The 14,662-nt window shown below is 38.3% G+C and overlaps 3 protein-coding genes across 14 annotated transcripts in view; 1 reads left to right on the top strand and 2 right to left on the bottom strand.

Annotated features, from left to right (window-relative positions):
• Positions 1 to 3,434, top strand: part of LOC110166823 (membrane-associated guanylate kinase, WW and PDZ domain-containing protein 2-like) — a 97,832-nt gene extending 94,398 nt beyond the window's left edge. For all 8 annotated transcript variants that reach the window (XM_055155252.1, XM_020932132.2, XM_055155248.1 and 5 more), the window contains exons 21-22: positions 792 to 930; positions 1,653 to 3,434. In XM_055155252.1, coding sequence (XP_055011227.1) covers positions 792 to 930; positions 1,653 to 2,278 — 765 coding nt within the window. In that variant the 3' untranslated portion in view covers positions 2,279 to 3,434. The remainder of the gene's footprint in view (positions 1 to 791; positions 931 to 1,652) is intronic.
• Positions 3,435 to 4,875: 1,441 nt separating this feature from the next.
• On the bottom strand, positions 4,876 to 10,793 carry ergic2 (ERGIC and golgi 2). Of its 2 annotated transcripts, XM_020932128.2 has the most exons (13): positions 10,410 to 10,793; positions 9,666 to 9,774; positions 9,546 to 9,592; positions 9,351 to 9,418; positions 9,222 to 9,262; positions 8,957 to 9,058; positions 8,789 to 8,881; positions 8,636 to 8,691; positions 7,985 to 8,083; positions 7,825 to 7,922; positions 6,710 to 6,872; positions 5,913 to 5,992; positions 4,876 to 5,779 (listed from the first exon to the last, which is right to left on the bottom strand). In XM_020932128.2, exons 1-13 carry the CDS (start codon positions 10,513 to 10,515, stop codon positions 5,714 to 5,716), a joined length of 1,128 nt encoding a protein of 375 aa, XP_020787787.1. In that variant the 5' UTR covers positions 10,516 to 10,793; the 3' UTR covers positions 4,876 to 5,713. The 2 variants fall into 2 exon arrangements, with proteins under 2 accessions (XP_020787787.1, XP_020787788.1); XM_020932129.2 differs by lacking the exon at positions 6,710 to 6,872.
• A 909-nt stretch (positions 10,794 to 11,702) lies between these two features.
• kxd1 (KxDL motif containing 1) lies at positions 11,703 to 13,135 on the bottom strand. 4 transcript variants are annotated; one of them, XM_020932156.2, is made up of 5 exons: positions 12,894 to 13,135; positions 12,722 to 12,834; positions 12,489 to 12,641; positions 12,373 to 12,419; positions 11,703 to 12,280 (listed from the first exon to the last, which is right to left on the bottom strand). In XM_020932156.2, the coding sequence occupies exons 2-5, from the start codon at positions 12,817 to 12,819 to the stop codon at positions 12,024 to 12,026; spliced, it is 555 nt and encodes a 184-aa protein (XP_020787815.1). In that variant the 5' UTR covers positions 12,820 to 12,834; positions 12,894 to 13,135; the 3' UTR covers positions 11,703 to 12,023. The 4 variants fall into 4 exon arrangements, with proteins under 4 accessions (XP_020787815.1, XP_020787817.1, XP_020787816.1 ...); XM_020932158.2 differs by having other exon boundaries at positions 12,954 to 13,134; XM_020932157.2 differs by having other exon boundaries at positions 12,971 to 13,131.
• Between the last annotated feature and the right edge of the window lie 1,527 nt (positions 13,136 to 14,662).

Raw genomic sequence — 14,662 nt, 5'->3', positions numbered from 1 at the left:
GAGAATTGGAATAGAAATTTTTCTTTGTAGAAAATCTTACATCCTACTACACTAAAAGGATTTATTTGCCTATTACCCAAATTGGGGGGCCTCAGAGTGTAAGAAAAAGCTAGGGGGTATTCAAAACCAAAAGGTTGGCAAGCTGTAGGTGAAAATATATCCATTTTAGATAATAAACTGACCAAATGAAAAAGTCCAAAGTGTTTGGGAGGGTTAAATCTGGCCAATTTTTAATTTTAAAAATGAAACTAAAGTGAAATACTTGTGGAAATATAGATCGTGGGCCATGGAAAAAGCTTTACAAGCAGCATGCAGGGCTGATGCAGCCCGGCATGTTTTAAAGCTTTTGCAGATTGATGAGTGTGTTTTTTTCTTTTCTTTGAATTGTGGTCTTTCGTTCCTACAGATGTCAGACTATATTTTCTGTCTAATGTTCTGTTCTAAGCACCAATCACAACCTCTTATTTATAGTGCATGCGGCTGAATTGAGGAAGAAATTTACAAAACAAAATATTTAACTTAATTTTACCTGAGATTTGCAGAGTTTAGTGCTTTGCTCTTTGATTCTACAGAAATACACACAGTTTACCAGTGTTATTTTTTTATGTTATTTTTCCCTGCCATTTTTTGATACATATTGATCTTGTCTATCCCCTCGTAACTTTGGACTCATCCTAACAAGTGTTCTTGAGCACAACATCTAATTCCCTGGATAACATGTGGAGCAGGACATTTGTCTTGGAGCAGGAGGTAGGAGAAATAAGGTAGTTTAATGAGTGTATGTTTTGCAGGTTGGAGATCAGATCATTGAGATAAATGGAGACAGTACACGGGACATGACCCATGCCCGAGCCATCGAACTGATCAAGGCGGGGGGCCGAAGGGTGCGGCTGCTGCTGAAGAGGGGCACAGGCCAGGTGCCAGATTATGGTGGGTTTGGACTGACTAATGATGGAAATATTCATACTTTATTAACGCTTATATCATTTCAGTTTACAGTGACCACAATAGATTTGTACTTAGTATGTCGCTACTTACTACTAATACTACTAGTACTACTACTAATACTTACAACTATTTCTGTGCAATAATACTGCTAATCTCTCTTGTCCATGTGTAATAGCCCTGCTCTGTTGTTTCTAATGACGCTGTAGGCCTTTACTTGTATTACTTCCCTCAGGATTGGTACCTTCCAACCTCTCCATGTGCATGAAAGGTGACACACTAAGCTCCCCATATTTCTTCCTAATGGGCCACTCTAAAGACACGGTTCGTGGATACAGCACGTCTTTACTTCTGGATTCATCTCTTACGTGTGCTGTCTGCATGAGAGTGTTGTGCATGCGCAAGAGCACTTGTGGTTTAAGTGTTTGTGAAGGGTCATATCAGAAATTTTAGTGTTGAGACGAAACACTGCATGTCTGCACCAGTGCAGTGACAGTCCAAAGAAACTCTGAACATGTGACACACGTGTAAACATGTAACTGCTAGTATGTTAGTACATGCACATACTGTATGTGTACACATGTACTTGTATGTGCTCTGTAGATGGTGGCTATGATGTTTGAATGCTCTAGTTTGACAGTTCAGGAGCATGTGCATGTCTCACTGTAGCGTGTCTCTGTTCCTCACACGGTTCCTCTGTCCCACAGACTGTGGCGGCCCCTGGACTCCCCTTTCTACAGCCCACTCTGCCCTGCAGGAAGTGACCCTGGATCTGCACCCCACCCCCTTGCTCTCATCCCATACAGCCCCAGAATCCCCTTCTCAGCTCCCTCTAGAGGCCACAGTGTACATGGCAGACAAAGCTCCACAGCCTACAGAGCACAGCTCCAGCAGGGGGCCCTCAGGTGGCAGGTCCACCCAGCAGAAGAGTGTGATCAGGGGCCAGTGTGGAGAGGCAGAGGGGCCTCGACTGCTGCCTGCTAAAGCCATCCTGGGCTCCAGTGACAGAAGGCAAAGGGACACTTGTTCCCCCTGCTGTGAGAGGAAGGCTCTGCCTGCTCAGTCCGGGAGCACCGTTTGGCCCTGGGACTCCTACGTGAGTGTAAATGGTGTATCTGTGGGCAGTGCAGATGGGAGCCTCCAGGAGAGGCTACTGTCCAGAGCCTGTCCCAGAGAAGAGGAGCGTTCTGGGGCATACAGTGGGTCATGCTGTCCCCCCAAAGCTGTGGAAGAGCCTCCTGCTCGGAGCACTGCTGCCTCCCCTAGGCCCTGGGGTGTCCCTGACAAACTGCCTGGGACACTGCGCTCCTGGACGTCCACTGTCAGCAGGTAGAAAGGATCCAACTGGCTTGGACTGGACACTGTGTGCTCCCTGCTCACTATGGGATGTTTCAGAGAAGCTTCTCCTCTCTCCTGTTTCTCTCCATCTTCCCCTCATCGCAGTCTTTTTACAAGAGGATTATTACACCCACAACCTTAAGCAGAACTTTCACAGCTATTGTAACCTAGAGTATACAACCAAATGCAGACTATAGAAGCAGAGTTTATGTTCAGCAGAGCATTTGAAATGGACACATGTACACTTGTACCTTTAATGGGGCATCCTCACGAGGATCACATTTATCAAACTCAAGAGACAGATTTGTCTGAAGGCATTTCCTCTGTGCGGCAAAGACACTGAACAAGTCATTTGAGAAAGAACCAGCGATACATCCAGAAATGTGACCAATGTGAGTCATAGGCGTATGCTAGCAGTGTCATGCCTACCAATAAAACATATACTGTAAATGTAAAGTTGTGAAAATATGTACATTTGATAATATGGAGGCGTTGTTGTAGATAAAAAGAGGAGCAAACTTACCGGGACAGTATTTTAGGTCTATTACTGTCATGGCCTGGTCTATAACTACATATCAAAACTGTGCGAGTCACCAAACCCAGTGCATGAGTATACAGCACTATGTTAGACAAGGGCCCACGTCTTTAGCCCTAGCCTTTAGACAGGACGCCTCTGTGGAGTATTTTCATGTTCCACTCACTTTAGTTCTGTCAATGGGACTGTCAGAGCGCTTAGTAACAGCCATGATGTCCTCTGAGTTACATTTCACCTCGCAGTCATCGTGCAGAACTGTGCTGTATTCATTTTTGCTCGACAAACTTTGGTCTGCTCTGTGTTCCCATTTCTGCATATGCGCCTTTTACTGTGCTAAGTGTACCAGACCACTGTGGGAGAGGGGCGTGGGAGTGGGGACAAAAACGAGGACCGCGCTGGCTGGGGTGGGCCGGAGTGCCTTACTCAAACTAATGCAGTTCAGTTTTGGTTTGTTTTTGGTAATGAAGGCAAGTTCAAGTGACAGTACGCTAGGGCTGTGCAAAAAGTCAAATTTTAATCAAGATTGAGATTTATAATTTTCAACAGTGTACTTTGGTGTTTTTAATGGAGAAGTTTACAACAGAGCAAAAATAAATATTAAATTGCAATGATTAAAGGTGCAGTGTGAAATTTTCTGGTTAGGGGTTGGCTACGATGATGAGATGTATTGCCTGTAATGTTGCAGAGTGTCGCATTCAATGTATCAATTCTATATTTATTAAATTAAAAGTGTTTTTATTGCGCAGAAATACCATGAAACATATTGATTCTTGCTGTGACCAGGCTAGTCTCTGCGCAGATCTAATGTCTACAACTCTAATGTCTCTAATGTCAACAACTTCATATACAGAGATCATTTGAATGCCATGCCATGGAACATTTACAGAACAACAACATCTCCATCAGGAAAATTACATAGTGAACCTTTAAAGTCTATATTGTTTATATTCAGAACATTAATATTGAAATGTATTTATTTGTTTATTTGTTCTTAACAAGACAAAATCAAATCTAAAATCATGATACAAGGGGGAAAAAATTGATTATTTGATTTGATTTGATTTTTTTTGTCATATCAGCCAACTTTGGAGCTCCCTGCTTAGGCTAAAACCAAGTGATACACATATACAGTATCTTAGACAGTATGCACTCGTGTCAAAGACTGCCCTGTTCCCACGTGTCAAAGAGGATCCAATGTAGCTTGTATAAGTCCACTCTCTCTGAAGGAGTCAGTGAAGCAGTTATCAAACCACATTCTGTCTTTCCTGCAAGTGCATTCCACTCACACTGCTACAGACGGCTCCATCTCCTGCAAATATGATTTCAGACCAACCATAAATCATCTGAAAATATATCTTATCTGCTGAACAGTTGAAGTATGCTGCTAAACTGAGCAATCCGAGTTTTCTGTCTCCATCAATATTCTCACATATTTGCTTTATTCAAATAGAAAAATAGAGCTTTCAAGTATTCAAGTTGAGACGTAAAAACAAAAACAATTGCTGTGACAATTCTGTAGCCAAACTTTACACAATGGGAGCTTGTGGAGCAAAACTTGTATCGTATCAGAATTCATAGACCCCAATAGTGCAGTGCGGCGCAAAGGCTGTAGACATGTGTTTTATGGTACCATGTGGAGAAAAGGTAAAACTCTTGTGTCATCTGTCTCTGTCCAGGCCGCCCCCTTTGCCTGCTGTGAGTGATTTTGTAAACAGAAAAGAAAAAAACGGCTTTATTTGTGAAGAATGGAGCGTTCATAACCCCCCATTGAGATCAAGTATAACTGTGTAGTGCTAATTGTGTACTATCCACCTTGTACAGCTGTATTCCTACAAATATGGTTTACTGTATCATTGATACTGTAGTTTCAAAGACGTGAACAACTATTTTTATGAAATGCGACAGTACTGATATATTACATTTTGCTAAAAAACAAAAAACTTGTTTACTGAAAGATATTCTGAAATACTGTCAATAAACTCTTGACATGGTGTAAAATACTCCTTGTAATAGTCTGCTTTACATTCACCCGGATTAGATTAGAACACAAGCAAACATATAGTATAAAACTTTTATTCAATATGAAATCACACATTCAACAGGTTGTGTACATGTTCTGCAATTTGATGATGGCATAATTTCATATTGTGACAGATTATGAGGGCAGGAGCCCATTCATGGGTTTCAGAGAAACAATTCCCTCCTGATTTGAAGGACTATGTGAGGACCTTTCCCCATATAGTATTTTGATTTGAACTGCTTAATTGCTATAACCATACAGGACGGTTGCCATAGCATGAAACCCATGAATACAACTCTATGGTAGATTTACCGTTTTTGAAAAAATATGCAAAATTATGGTCCAAAAATGTTTTGCATTATGGGTTAGGAATTGACTCCACACACTTGCCATATTAATCGTAAGGCTTAATAATTTGAAGGCTTAAAGTCCTTTCAGTATTTTCTGAAGCCCCTGTGAAAATATAATTTCATGTTTGTTTATTTATACTGAACAGAGAAAATGTAGAACTTTGTGGATAGGTTCACTAATTACAGAGATATTAACCATAAACTACACCAACAAATCTGCAAAATCTACCATGTCCTGCAGCTCAGTTTTAAACAAGGTATTCTAGACAGTTGCGATGTCACGTGAACGCAACCTACATATTGTTTTTATCAGCAACCAAAACAGTGGCTCAGGTGGTAGAACCATCATCAATAGCTAGAATATTGGAGGTCCAATAGTGGTACTGGTAACATTGCTAGTCAAAACAATGTGCTGAGGGAATAAATAATCAGAATTTGAAAATGTCCATTTTAAAGAGTTTCAGGGTCTTTGGAGGTTGAGGCCATGATAACAGAATAGCAGATGGGAGAGGGCTGGAGATTACTTTAATGTTCATTGTGATTTTCTATTAGTGGTGATGTGTCACTGTTATCCTGCACAGCCAGAGTGTCCTGTGTGAAAAAAACAAAACCATATCATATAGAATGCAAAAACAAACTAATTAGAACTTGTGTAATTCTGAGGGAAAAATGTGTTTGAACTAATTTCATAGTGGTGAGTCAATGCAACTAGTCATTTACTTACTTTGAGATTTCGGTAAATTCCCATTTTGAAACGGCAGCAAATAATGTCGACCAAAAAGCCCACCATACCGTGCAGCATGCCTGAAAGCAACAGAGGATAAAGTTAGATTACCCTGAAATATTGTGTGAATATTATATTCTCGTCTGCAATGACATGAGAAATCATCACCATTTTGGGGAAAAGTTCAGGTCATAATAATATATTAATTGATCAGTTTGGAAAATAGGCTGAATCTGAAGCTGACTATAATGCCTTCACATGCAATGGGAAATACAGTAAATACTACTTGACATGTGAAAAAATTGACATGAATGACCCATCAATTTGATAACTGTGGGAGAGAATCACAAACTAACTGAATAAAAACACTTTTTTTTAAATCTGTTAGCTGCTTGTTTTGATGGCAACATAATTATCCTGCATTTACAAGTTTAATGTAATATTTTCTCTTGTGGTCTATAGGCTACTGTCCCAAGTGAATATACTTGTTTACAGTACATGCATGTACAGTATATTTATTTAAATGAATTATGTTTTCGCTACGACTGGAAATTACTTTAACAAAATCAACTTGAAATTTCTTTTCTGGAGCACATACAGACAGCATCATTAAACTTACTCTACTGACCCCCTTTAAGGGTGCCAGTAATAAACCGCAGTTACCGTTACTAAACACTTTAGATATTTTGAAATACAACGTATTATGTTATATTGTTGTAGATAGCATTTCTACAACACCATAAACTATTCACAGTATAAAAACATAATCTGGATACATTTAAGGACTCTACGTGCACCTGTAGTGGAGAAGATGCCCCCTACGATGCCGCAGAGACGCACGAGGAACTGCCACAGGGGCATGTGTTGCTCTGTGACCCGGATCATCAGAGAGCTGATGTCATACTTCATAAAAATCCCAGAGACGCCATGACTGCCCGCTGCATGGTTTATCACCCGCTCCTATGTACCAGTCAAGCAAACAGTAAGTACAAGAGTCACCGTACATAATGTGACCTTCACTAAAATTAGCATCTCTGGAAATACTTACAGTAAGTTTAAGTTTAAGATGCACTATGTAACTTTTTGGATGGGGGTCTGTTACCTGCTTGTTTCTACAGATGTGACATTGTTCTGCCTAGAATGTTCTACAGTATGACATTAAACAGCTCTACCTTACATTTATTAAATTACAGGTGGTTTTGTAGCTTTTGTAGACCCCACTGTGAGTGAGGTTGCCTCTCGCAGATCTGACCTGTCACTTGGACTGGTCTCCATGAAGACAGAAACGTTTAATGACATACTCTGAAAAATTCCAGATAAAGGAACAACATCTCCATGAAGGAAAGCATTTTCACAGACCCACCACCAGAAAAGTTACACAATGCATCTTTAAGTTAATGCTAGTGTTAGTTTTAGACACTTTATGTAGCCAAGACCCACTAACGTTTGGGAAAATTTTGGGGCTATTTTGGAAATGAAATTCATGGGTTTCAGCTTTGTTTTTATACTTGTCAGTTTGGGCACTTTTCACCATTTCGTTTTGAATTGTTTTGAATTGCTATTTGCTGTGGCAACTGTGTTCATTTTTCATAATTTTGAAACCCATGTTCCCTTCCAGGTTGAAAGCTACAGTGAAAAAAGTATTTCCCCATTGTTTATTTTTGTGGACAACAAAGACATTGAACTTCGTGCCACAGCAGTTGACAAGATCAACAAATCTGCAATCTGATGGCTAAACAGCAAATTCTACCAAAGAATTTTGTCTTCCAGCTCACTTTTACACTGCCTACAGGGATCTTAGGATGTTGTGATGTCATGTGAATGTAACCTATTTTAAACTATAGGCATTCTACAATGTTGTGGGGTTCGGTATAACACAAATATATTTCTCTGTTCCTAAGGGCTAACTCACCCGCTCTGTGACGGAGTACTGATGTGTGTCTGCTGCAACCTTATAGGTGTTGAGTTTTGTAGGCACGATGGTGATGAAATACTGAAACATGTGATTAGCTGGGGAGAGATTGAAATATTAAAACAGCATATGTAACAAGATTCAACTATAAAATACTTACATTCGGTGGAGACTTTCTCAGTGCCATCAAGAGTACTAATAATCCCTGGAATCATCTCTCCAAAAGACAAGTGATTGATCCGATGGGAGAAATTAAACGCTGGAATGGAAAGGAAGAAAGAAAGAAAATAGATTATGCTATCAGTAATTGTACATCCACATTTTCAAGCAATTTCTTCAAGCAATTTTTAATTGAATTGGAATCATTTGTTCTTTACAACCCATTATTGAGTGGGTGACCACAATGGACTACCGTAGTCAAGGGTTTTCACAAATGATGTACGCCTAATCACTAAATCTATTACTATCTATCTACTATTTTACTGTAATTACTGCTTCACATTTAAAGAAAATGTTAGTGGCTGCACGGTTTTGGGAAAATATCTAATTGTGAATTTTCTGGCAAGTATCAGTAAGATTTTGTTCAGAGCCCATTGTAAATAACAGAAGGATTAACATTTGAGTGTACTTAAATAATACAAGAATGCCATGTATTTCAAAACATGTTTGTAGAGGTCTAAATTAAGTACAAGATGATTTTCCAACAAAACGACAGGATAATTGATCTTTGCAGATGCTTATTATTACTACTATTATTATCTAAATTAATGTAGTCTTTGCGATCTTATAATTGTGGGTAGATGCTACTTACAGTCATGACTAACTAAAGCTGCTAGATGGGCGTGGCCTCTAGGATGTGGGATGGACCTGTAAAATGAGACAGACATTTTCAGCTTCTAGAGATAAGTAAAAACAAGATAAGATAAGATAAGTTAAAACAATTTGTCATTATTATGCTACATACTTTCCAACAGTAATATGGAAGTTCCCTGCCACTTTGTTAACATACAGGTGCCCGTGAATCCTGCATGCATTCAGGGGAGCAGAACTGTCATCACTGTGTAGGAAAAGTAAATGAGACATAACAAATATTTTTAAACCACAATCATTTACATAAGGAACTTGTTAATACTTTTTGATTGGTGATGGTGGGGCTATTTTTATTGCAGATTTGAAGAGGACATCTTGAAGAGAATGCTCTACTCTGAGGCGCTCCTGGATGTGCCAAAGAGTTCTGAGAAAAAAATAAATAATAATTAACAGTCAAAATGCTGTAGTCCATTCCCTGCCTTATGTCTTGTTTTCTTTTCTGACTACACAGAGGAACAAAACCATGAGAAGGGACTCTCTAACTATGGTATCCTGTTAAAAGTAAATATTAGACTCCGAGTACTTACAATTGCCATATTCTTTGCTGAGGTGAGAGCTCAAAATTTACCTGAACATAAGACAACAACATAATCATGAACATAAGGTTGATAAAGAAATACAAATTTATAAAAGTTTTAAGAAAAAGTTGTTCTTACTGGCTCATATTCTAAACCGTCTGAGGCAACCATGGTTTCTGCCAGATCCAGGACATCAGCACCTATGTCTGGATTTAAAAAGACAAACATTCACTCAGTACAGAAGGAAAAATAAAGCTTTTTTTTTTTTAACAATGTCTAGTGCAGATTTCTTCTTGTCCTCATTCATAAATAAGTTAAATACGAATAACTTACATTGGCACTTCATGGCAACGGTAATATCAACGTTGATCCTTAATTTACTGTTAAAAAAGACATTTTCATTAAAACAACCCACATTATTATACAATTAAAAGAACATGATATGATCATTACCTAGTAAAATCTTTGTCCACCTCATACTCATACTTCATCCACGTATCTCTGTACACAAAGAACTCCAGAAAGGCCAGGATTGCCATGAAAGTGAATGCTATTAAAGACACTAGAAAAGAAAAAGAGACATTGTTTAATTGTTGCAGGATCAAATTCACACATGCTTTTATTGATTTCAATTGTTTTTCAATCATGATGCGAGGTGATGTTTTAAATTTACACTTTGTAACTTTTCTGGTGGTTTTCTGAGCAATAACATCTCCATGGATGTTATGGAATGCTCTGGAATGCTCCCCAGCATGGCATTTAACTAATCTATTTCCATGGAAACAAGCAAATGACACCACCAGGTGCCTCTTCCCAGGTCAGAGCTGTGAAGAGGCAGCCCCACAGGAAGAACAGATGTTTTTTGTTTGTTTGTTTGTTTCAATTAAATGAAACAAGGCAAGACAGATCAGATTGTGGAACATAAAGAGAAGCAGTTAATTGACCCTCCAACGGAAATATGATGCACCTTTAACTTTGAGCAAACCCTTGCATTATTTTGACATGAAACTGATTATGATCAATTTTTTGATCATAAGGGACTTAAACAGTGCACTCGTTTAAGTCTCTGCATGATTCCTTTGATTGCTTACAGCTGATTTTGAGGTTTACTTTCCATTTACATAATATTAAAGGTTCAGAAATCAGAAAATAAACAGATTTCGGTGTGCATGTGAATATAGCCACAGTAGAATATACCTGTCCCACCACTGGCTGTCGACTCCACATAGCTGTCGGGGATCTTAGGAAAAGCATCCAACTCCTTCACTAAGTTCAGCGCTTTCTTTTTAGTCAGTCTCCTCATTTTACGTGTCCCTCATGAGCTCAGCATTCGTCCTTATTGTCCTGTATTTACAATTTAGTGCTGGGTAAGTGTCACATATGGCTGAATCTTTGCAGTCTCGCCTAGTTCATGTGAGCGGAAGTAGCAATAAGCGAATGAAGACACGATATGTAAAATTATACTTCTTCTGTTGTGATCAAACATTAAAAACCCTTAAAATATGGTGATCGCCGGATAAATGTCTCATGAATGAGCCAAACAAAGCGACGTGTCCATGTCCGGCAACAGCACCGTTTGACCCCGCGGCTGGAGGGAGCACGTTCTGACTTAGCGCCCTCTGGTGGTGAGGAACATGCTATTGTAATAATGTTATTATATTTTTTTTTTCTATATATTGTTTCAGTAGTGTTATTACTTGTTTTAGGATAAGTTTGCACAGTACACATGTTTAAAACAAATACTGTAATAGGTATATGTACTTTACTTAAGTAGTTTTTGGAGAAGATATTTTCTTTTTATTAGACTGAAAAGATTTTTAGCCTAAAATGGCTGAGGGGTTCATTTTGGTATACAATTTTATAAAATTACTAAACTGAGTTGGGTTATCAATACAGTAGTTTTTGTTGATCAAATATCAGCACAATTCTTTATCAGCATTATCAGATTGGACACTTTAGTAGTTCTCAAAATCAATACAATATTTAACCTTTTAAAGAACATTTGAACAAGTATTTCAGTACTATTACATAAATAAGTTGAGACATGCAAGTGACAACAGCTTTTTTTCTCTGCAAGGTATTTTGAGCAATAAAAACACCTCAAATTGAATAAAATTAAATAGGCTAGTTTATTGCCATAATGTGAAAGTGTGGAACATTCCCGGCAAAGTAATAACAAGTAGGTGGCAAATCCTCCAGCAAAATAGCAATATGGTGCACCTTTAAACAACTCATGTTGTTGTAACCCTCCTATTAGTTGTCCAGTTATGGAACAAGGAACTTCATGGTCTACAACAGGTCATCACATAGTGCTTTTACTAGCATACTGTACTACATGTATGATGTATTACAGATCCTGCATCATATATCTATATCTGTTGGCTGGTTATTGTTTCCTTTGTAAGGTCTGTAGATATAAACAGAGAAGTCAAGATTGCGCACCATACAAACACTAAATGTGAGACACAGAAACACAAGCATACAAACATATCTGTATAAAAGGCTTTTAAGGACAGTTTTACATAGATATAAACTCAAACACACCCCAGAACAAGGGTGCATTAACAGAATAAATAGACAGCAAATTTGTGTTAAAACGCCACATGATCTGCATTTTAAACAAATAATCATGTAAACATACATCAAACTGCTCACGATGATTAGAACAGTCTTCCTCTGAGAATTTCCACGTATATTGTGGTCTCTCACTCAGAGCATGGTAGAGGCAGAATATCACAGGGACATGCCATAATTAAATTTTATGTCATCATAACACCCACACCTGCCTAATAATTTAACTAAAAGTCTACTCTACTCAGTAGGTACAGAGTCTGGCCCCTCGTCCCTCAACACAGCGATCTCTTGGCCATCAGAAGTGGGCGTGTCAGGGGGTTCTTGGGACAGGTCCTCGGAGCACCTGCTCACTGTGGGTGAGATGACATCCGGACTCGTGTCACATGACTCTGTGCTTTGTTCAGGTGTGGCTGTGGCGGTTGTCGTGGCAACGCTGGGGGGTACAGGGTCAAATTCGTCATCATCGTCCTCCAAAATAGGTGACTCGTGGATGTCTGTCAGATTGACAGAAAAGTTTTAGAGAAATGAACAAACATGAAATAAGATTAGACACATTGATGTATGAAAAAGCATAAGATGAACTCACTGCTGAAAGCCTCAGGGTACTGCTTTGCGATCTTTCCCTTCAGAGTCCTGTGTAGAGGATTCATGTAAACAGTTATCTGTATTCACACATGGTTTGTGGCAGTCTGTAAACCTCACCTGATTCTTCTAAAGACACTGTCCAAGTCTTTCTTCATGTCCACCAGGGTCCTGGTGTGGAGCAGAAAGCGCTCGTTCATCTGCTGCAGTCTCACATTTGACAGTCCATTGAAGTTAATCAGCATTTCATTGGTTTTCTCAAAGCGGTCCAGCCTAAACAAATATGCATTACAATTATTAAACAGGTAAACTACCGTAGAATCAGGGTTCAGACAGAGAGCAGGGCCGCTCACATGTGTCTCTGAGCCTGGATGATAGCATTCACATCCTCAGAGTTCACCATGCTCAGCATCCTGTTACAGAAGACGCCAGAGGCTGTGGGCTCCCCCATGATGACAGGTGAATCCTGCAGAATAAAGAGACTTAAGCTGCTCATCTGGTGCACAAGGTTTAGTGTATACTTACAGACGATTTTAACGAAAAAAAGCAAAGCAAAAAAATAATGAAAAAAGATTGAAGACATACAAAGATAGTCGTCCCACCTTGTACTCCTGTAACGTGACTGTATCTAAAATGTCTCAAATAAAATGTCTGTTAGATTTAAGTGGTGTATAAAAAGGAACACCATTAGTTGGTATTAGCATTAGCATTGAGGGGTCTGCAATAACTTCCGGTCATGAGACAGCTGAGTGCTTCTTCTTCTTTTACCTGATCTGGTGTATGCTGCCCTCTAGCGCTCACACTGTGCACTTGCACCTTGTGTTATATAAGATGCTGGTTTATTTATTTATATAGCAGACAGATGCCGCATTTTAAAGGAACGGGCTTACTCGACACAGCATACAGGCAATAGACTTACACTATGTCTATGTTTTGACTTATCTAAATACATTTTAACGATAGGCTATATTCTAACACAGTGTAGACTGTTTTTTTCATCAAGTAACAGTTAGGCCTTTTAAAATAAATGCCATCCATTGACTGTACACATACTTAAACAACCTATGTTGCCAAATAAGCAAAATACTGCAAGAAGTAATTTTACTCAACACTTAGGTAGATTACAGCTATAGCTTGATTCATTGTCTTATGATAAAAATAAATAAAAAAAACAAAAAAAACAAGATGACTTCAATATCGAGAAAAACTCACAAAATTACTTTTATTAAGGGACAAGTAAAAAATTACATGAAGTATAAAAAATACAAAACAGCTTTGTCTAACTTGTAAGCTAAGTAAATGCATAGCAGTACAGAACATGCAAGTCTAAAGTTGTATTCTACAAGTTGGTAATATATTACGCTACAAGCTACGAGGGAAAAGTACAGTTTGGTTGCTGTAATTCTAAACAATACAGATCAAAGTGTTGGTACTGAATAAGTTAGGATTAAGGTTAAGCAGTAAATAAATACAACCACAGTTCACAAATATTGACACCCAGTAATTCTACACAAAGTTAACAAAGTCTGTGCCAGAATTACATTCAATTTCTGATGTATTTAAAAGCCATACTACACAGGTCTAAAAAACTCTAAGCAGGAATATGGTAATACAAATAAATATAAAATAAATAAATAATGAAAGAAACATTTAAGAGCTGACCCCACCCATTATGTACAGAACACACCTACTGCTCCTGACAATATCACATGTATGGAACTCTCATTTTAGTGTTCATTGGAATACCATAAACGTACATAGAAATGACCAAGTGTCCATAGAAACCTGCACTGAGTTTACATGAGTGAATTGAATGTGCTTTGGCTTTTATTAGATAAATAAAGTAATATTAGACTATATATCACAACACATTTGTGGTATATAAGAGGCTATGGTAAATTTCACTGGTACGCAAAAAATGCTATAAAGTCTTTCACCTTAAAAATGATACAAAGCACTGATACAGATATTGCTGAATGACTATAGACCGGTGGTGGGTTTGCTGTGGTTTTTTGTGGTATTGTAATATGCAATTTTTTTTTTTTTCATTTTATATACAAAAATAAGTTAAAATTTCAAAACTTGATTTAAAAAGAAGACAAAAATAAAAAGTTAAATTTACAGCTTATATAAGGCCATGCAATTTTGTACTCATGCATCAGATCGTTCGGTCTTTTGGATGAGCGGGCTTGCCATTCATGCAAAATGCACTGTGTCGCTGAGGCCACAATAAATTGGAGCTACTGTCCCTTTTGTTCCTTAATACCAATCCAGAATTAACACTAGCACTATCC

This window comes from Boleophthalmus pectinirostris, unplaced genomic scaffold (genome assembly GCF_026225935.1).
Source record: "Boleophthalmus pectinirostris isolate CB_2022bp ecotype Guang Dong unplaced genomic scaffold, ASM2622593v1 HiC_scaffold_2, whole genome shotgun sequence".
In the NCBI taxonomy this organism is placed as follows: domain Eukaryota; kingdom Metazoa; phylum Chordata; class Actinopteri; order Gobiiformes; family Gobiidae; genus Boleophthalmus; species Boleophthalmus pectinirostris.
Note: the sequence above shows the minus strand (reverse complement) of the source record. Positions and strands in the feature narration are given on the sequence as shown.

Excerpts from the sequence above, each read along its gene's own strand:
- ergic2 (XM_020932128.2), bottom strand. The coding sequence starts at position 10,515 with ATGAGGAGACTGACTAAAAAGAAAGCGCTGAACTTAGTGAAGGAGTTG. Across the intron at positions 8,084-8,635 it reads AGCTTTAGTTAGTCATGACT|CGTTTAATTTCTCCCATCGG; the intron begins GTAAGTAGCATC and ends TTTCCATTCCAG. Across the intron at positions 7,923-7,984 it reads TGAGAAAGTCTCCACCGAAT|CTAATCACATGTTTCAGTAT; the intron begins GTAAGTATTTTA and ends ATCTCTCCCCAG.
- kxd1 (XM_020932155.2), bottom strand. The coding sequence starts at position 12,951 with ATGTCTTCAATCTTTTTTCATTATTTTTTTGCTTTGCTTTTTTTCGTT. Across the intron at positions 12,642-12,721 it reads ATCCAGGCTCAGAGACACAT|GCTGGACCGCTTTGAGAAAA; the intron begins GTGAGCGGCCCT and ends ATATTTGTTTAG. Across the intron at positions 12,281-12,372 it reads GTACCCTGAGGCTTTCAGCA|ACATCCACGAGTCACCTATT; the intron begins GTGAGTTCATCT and ends TCAATCTGACAG.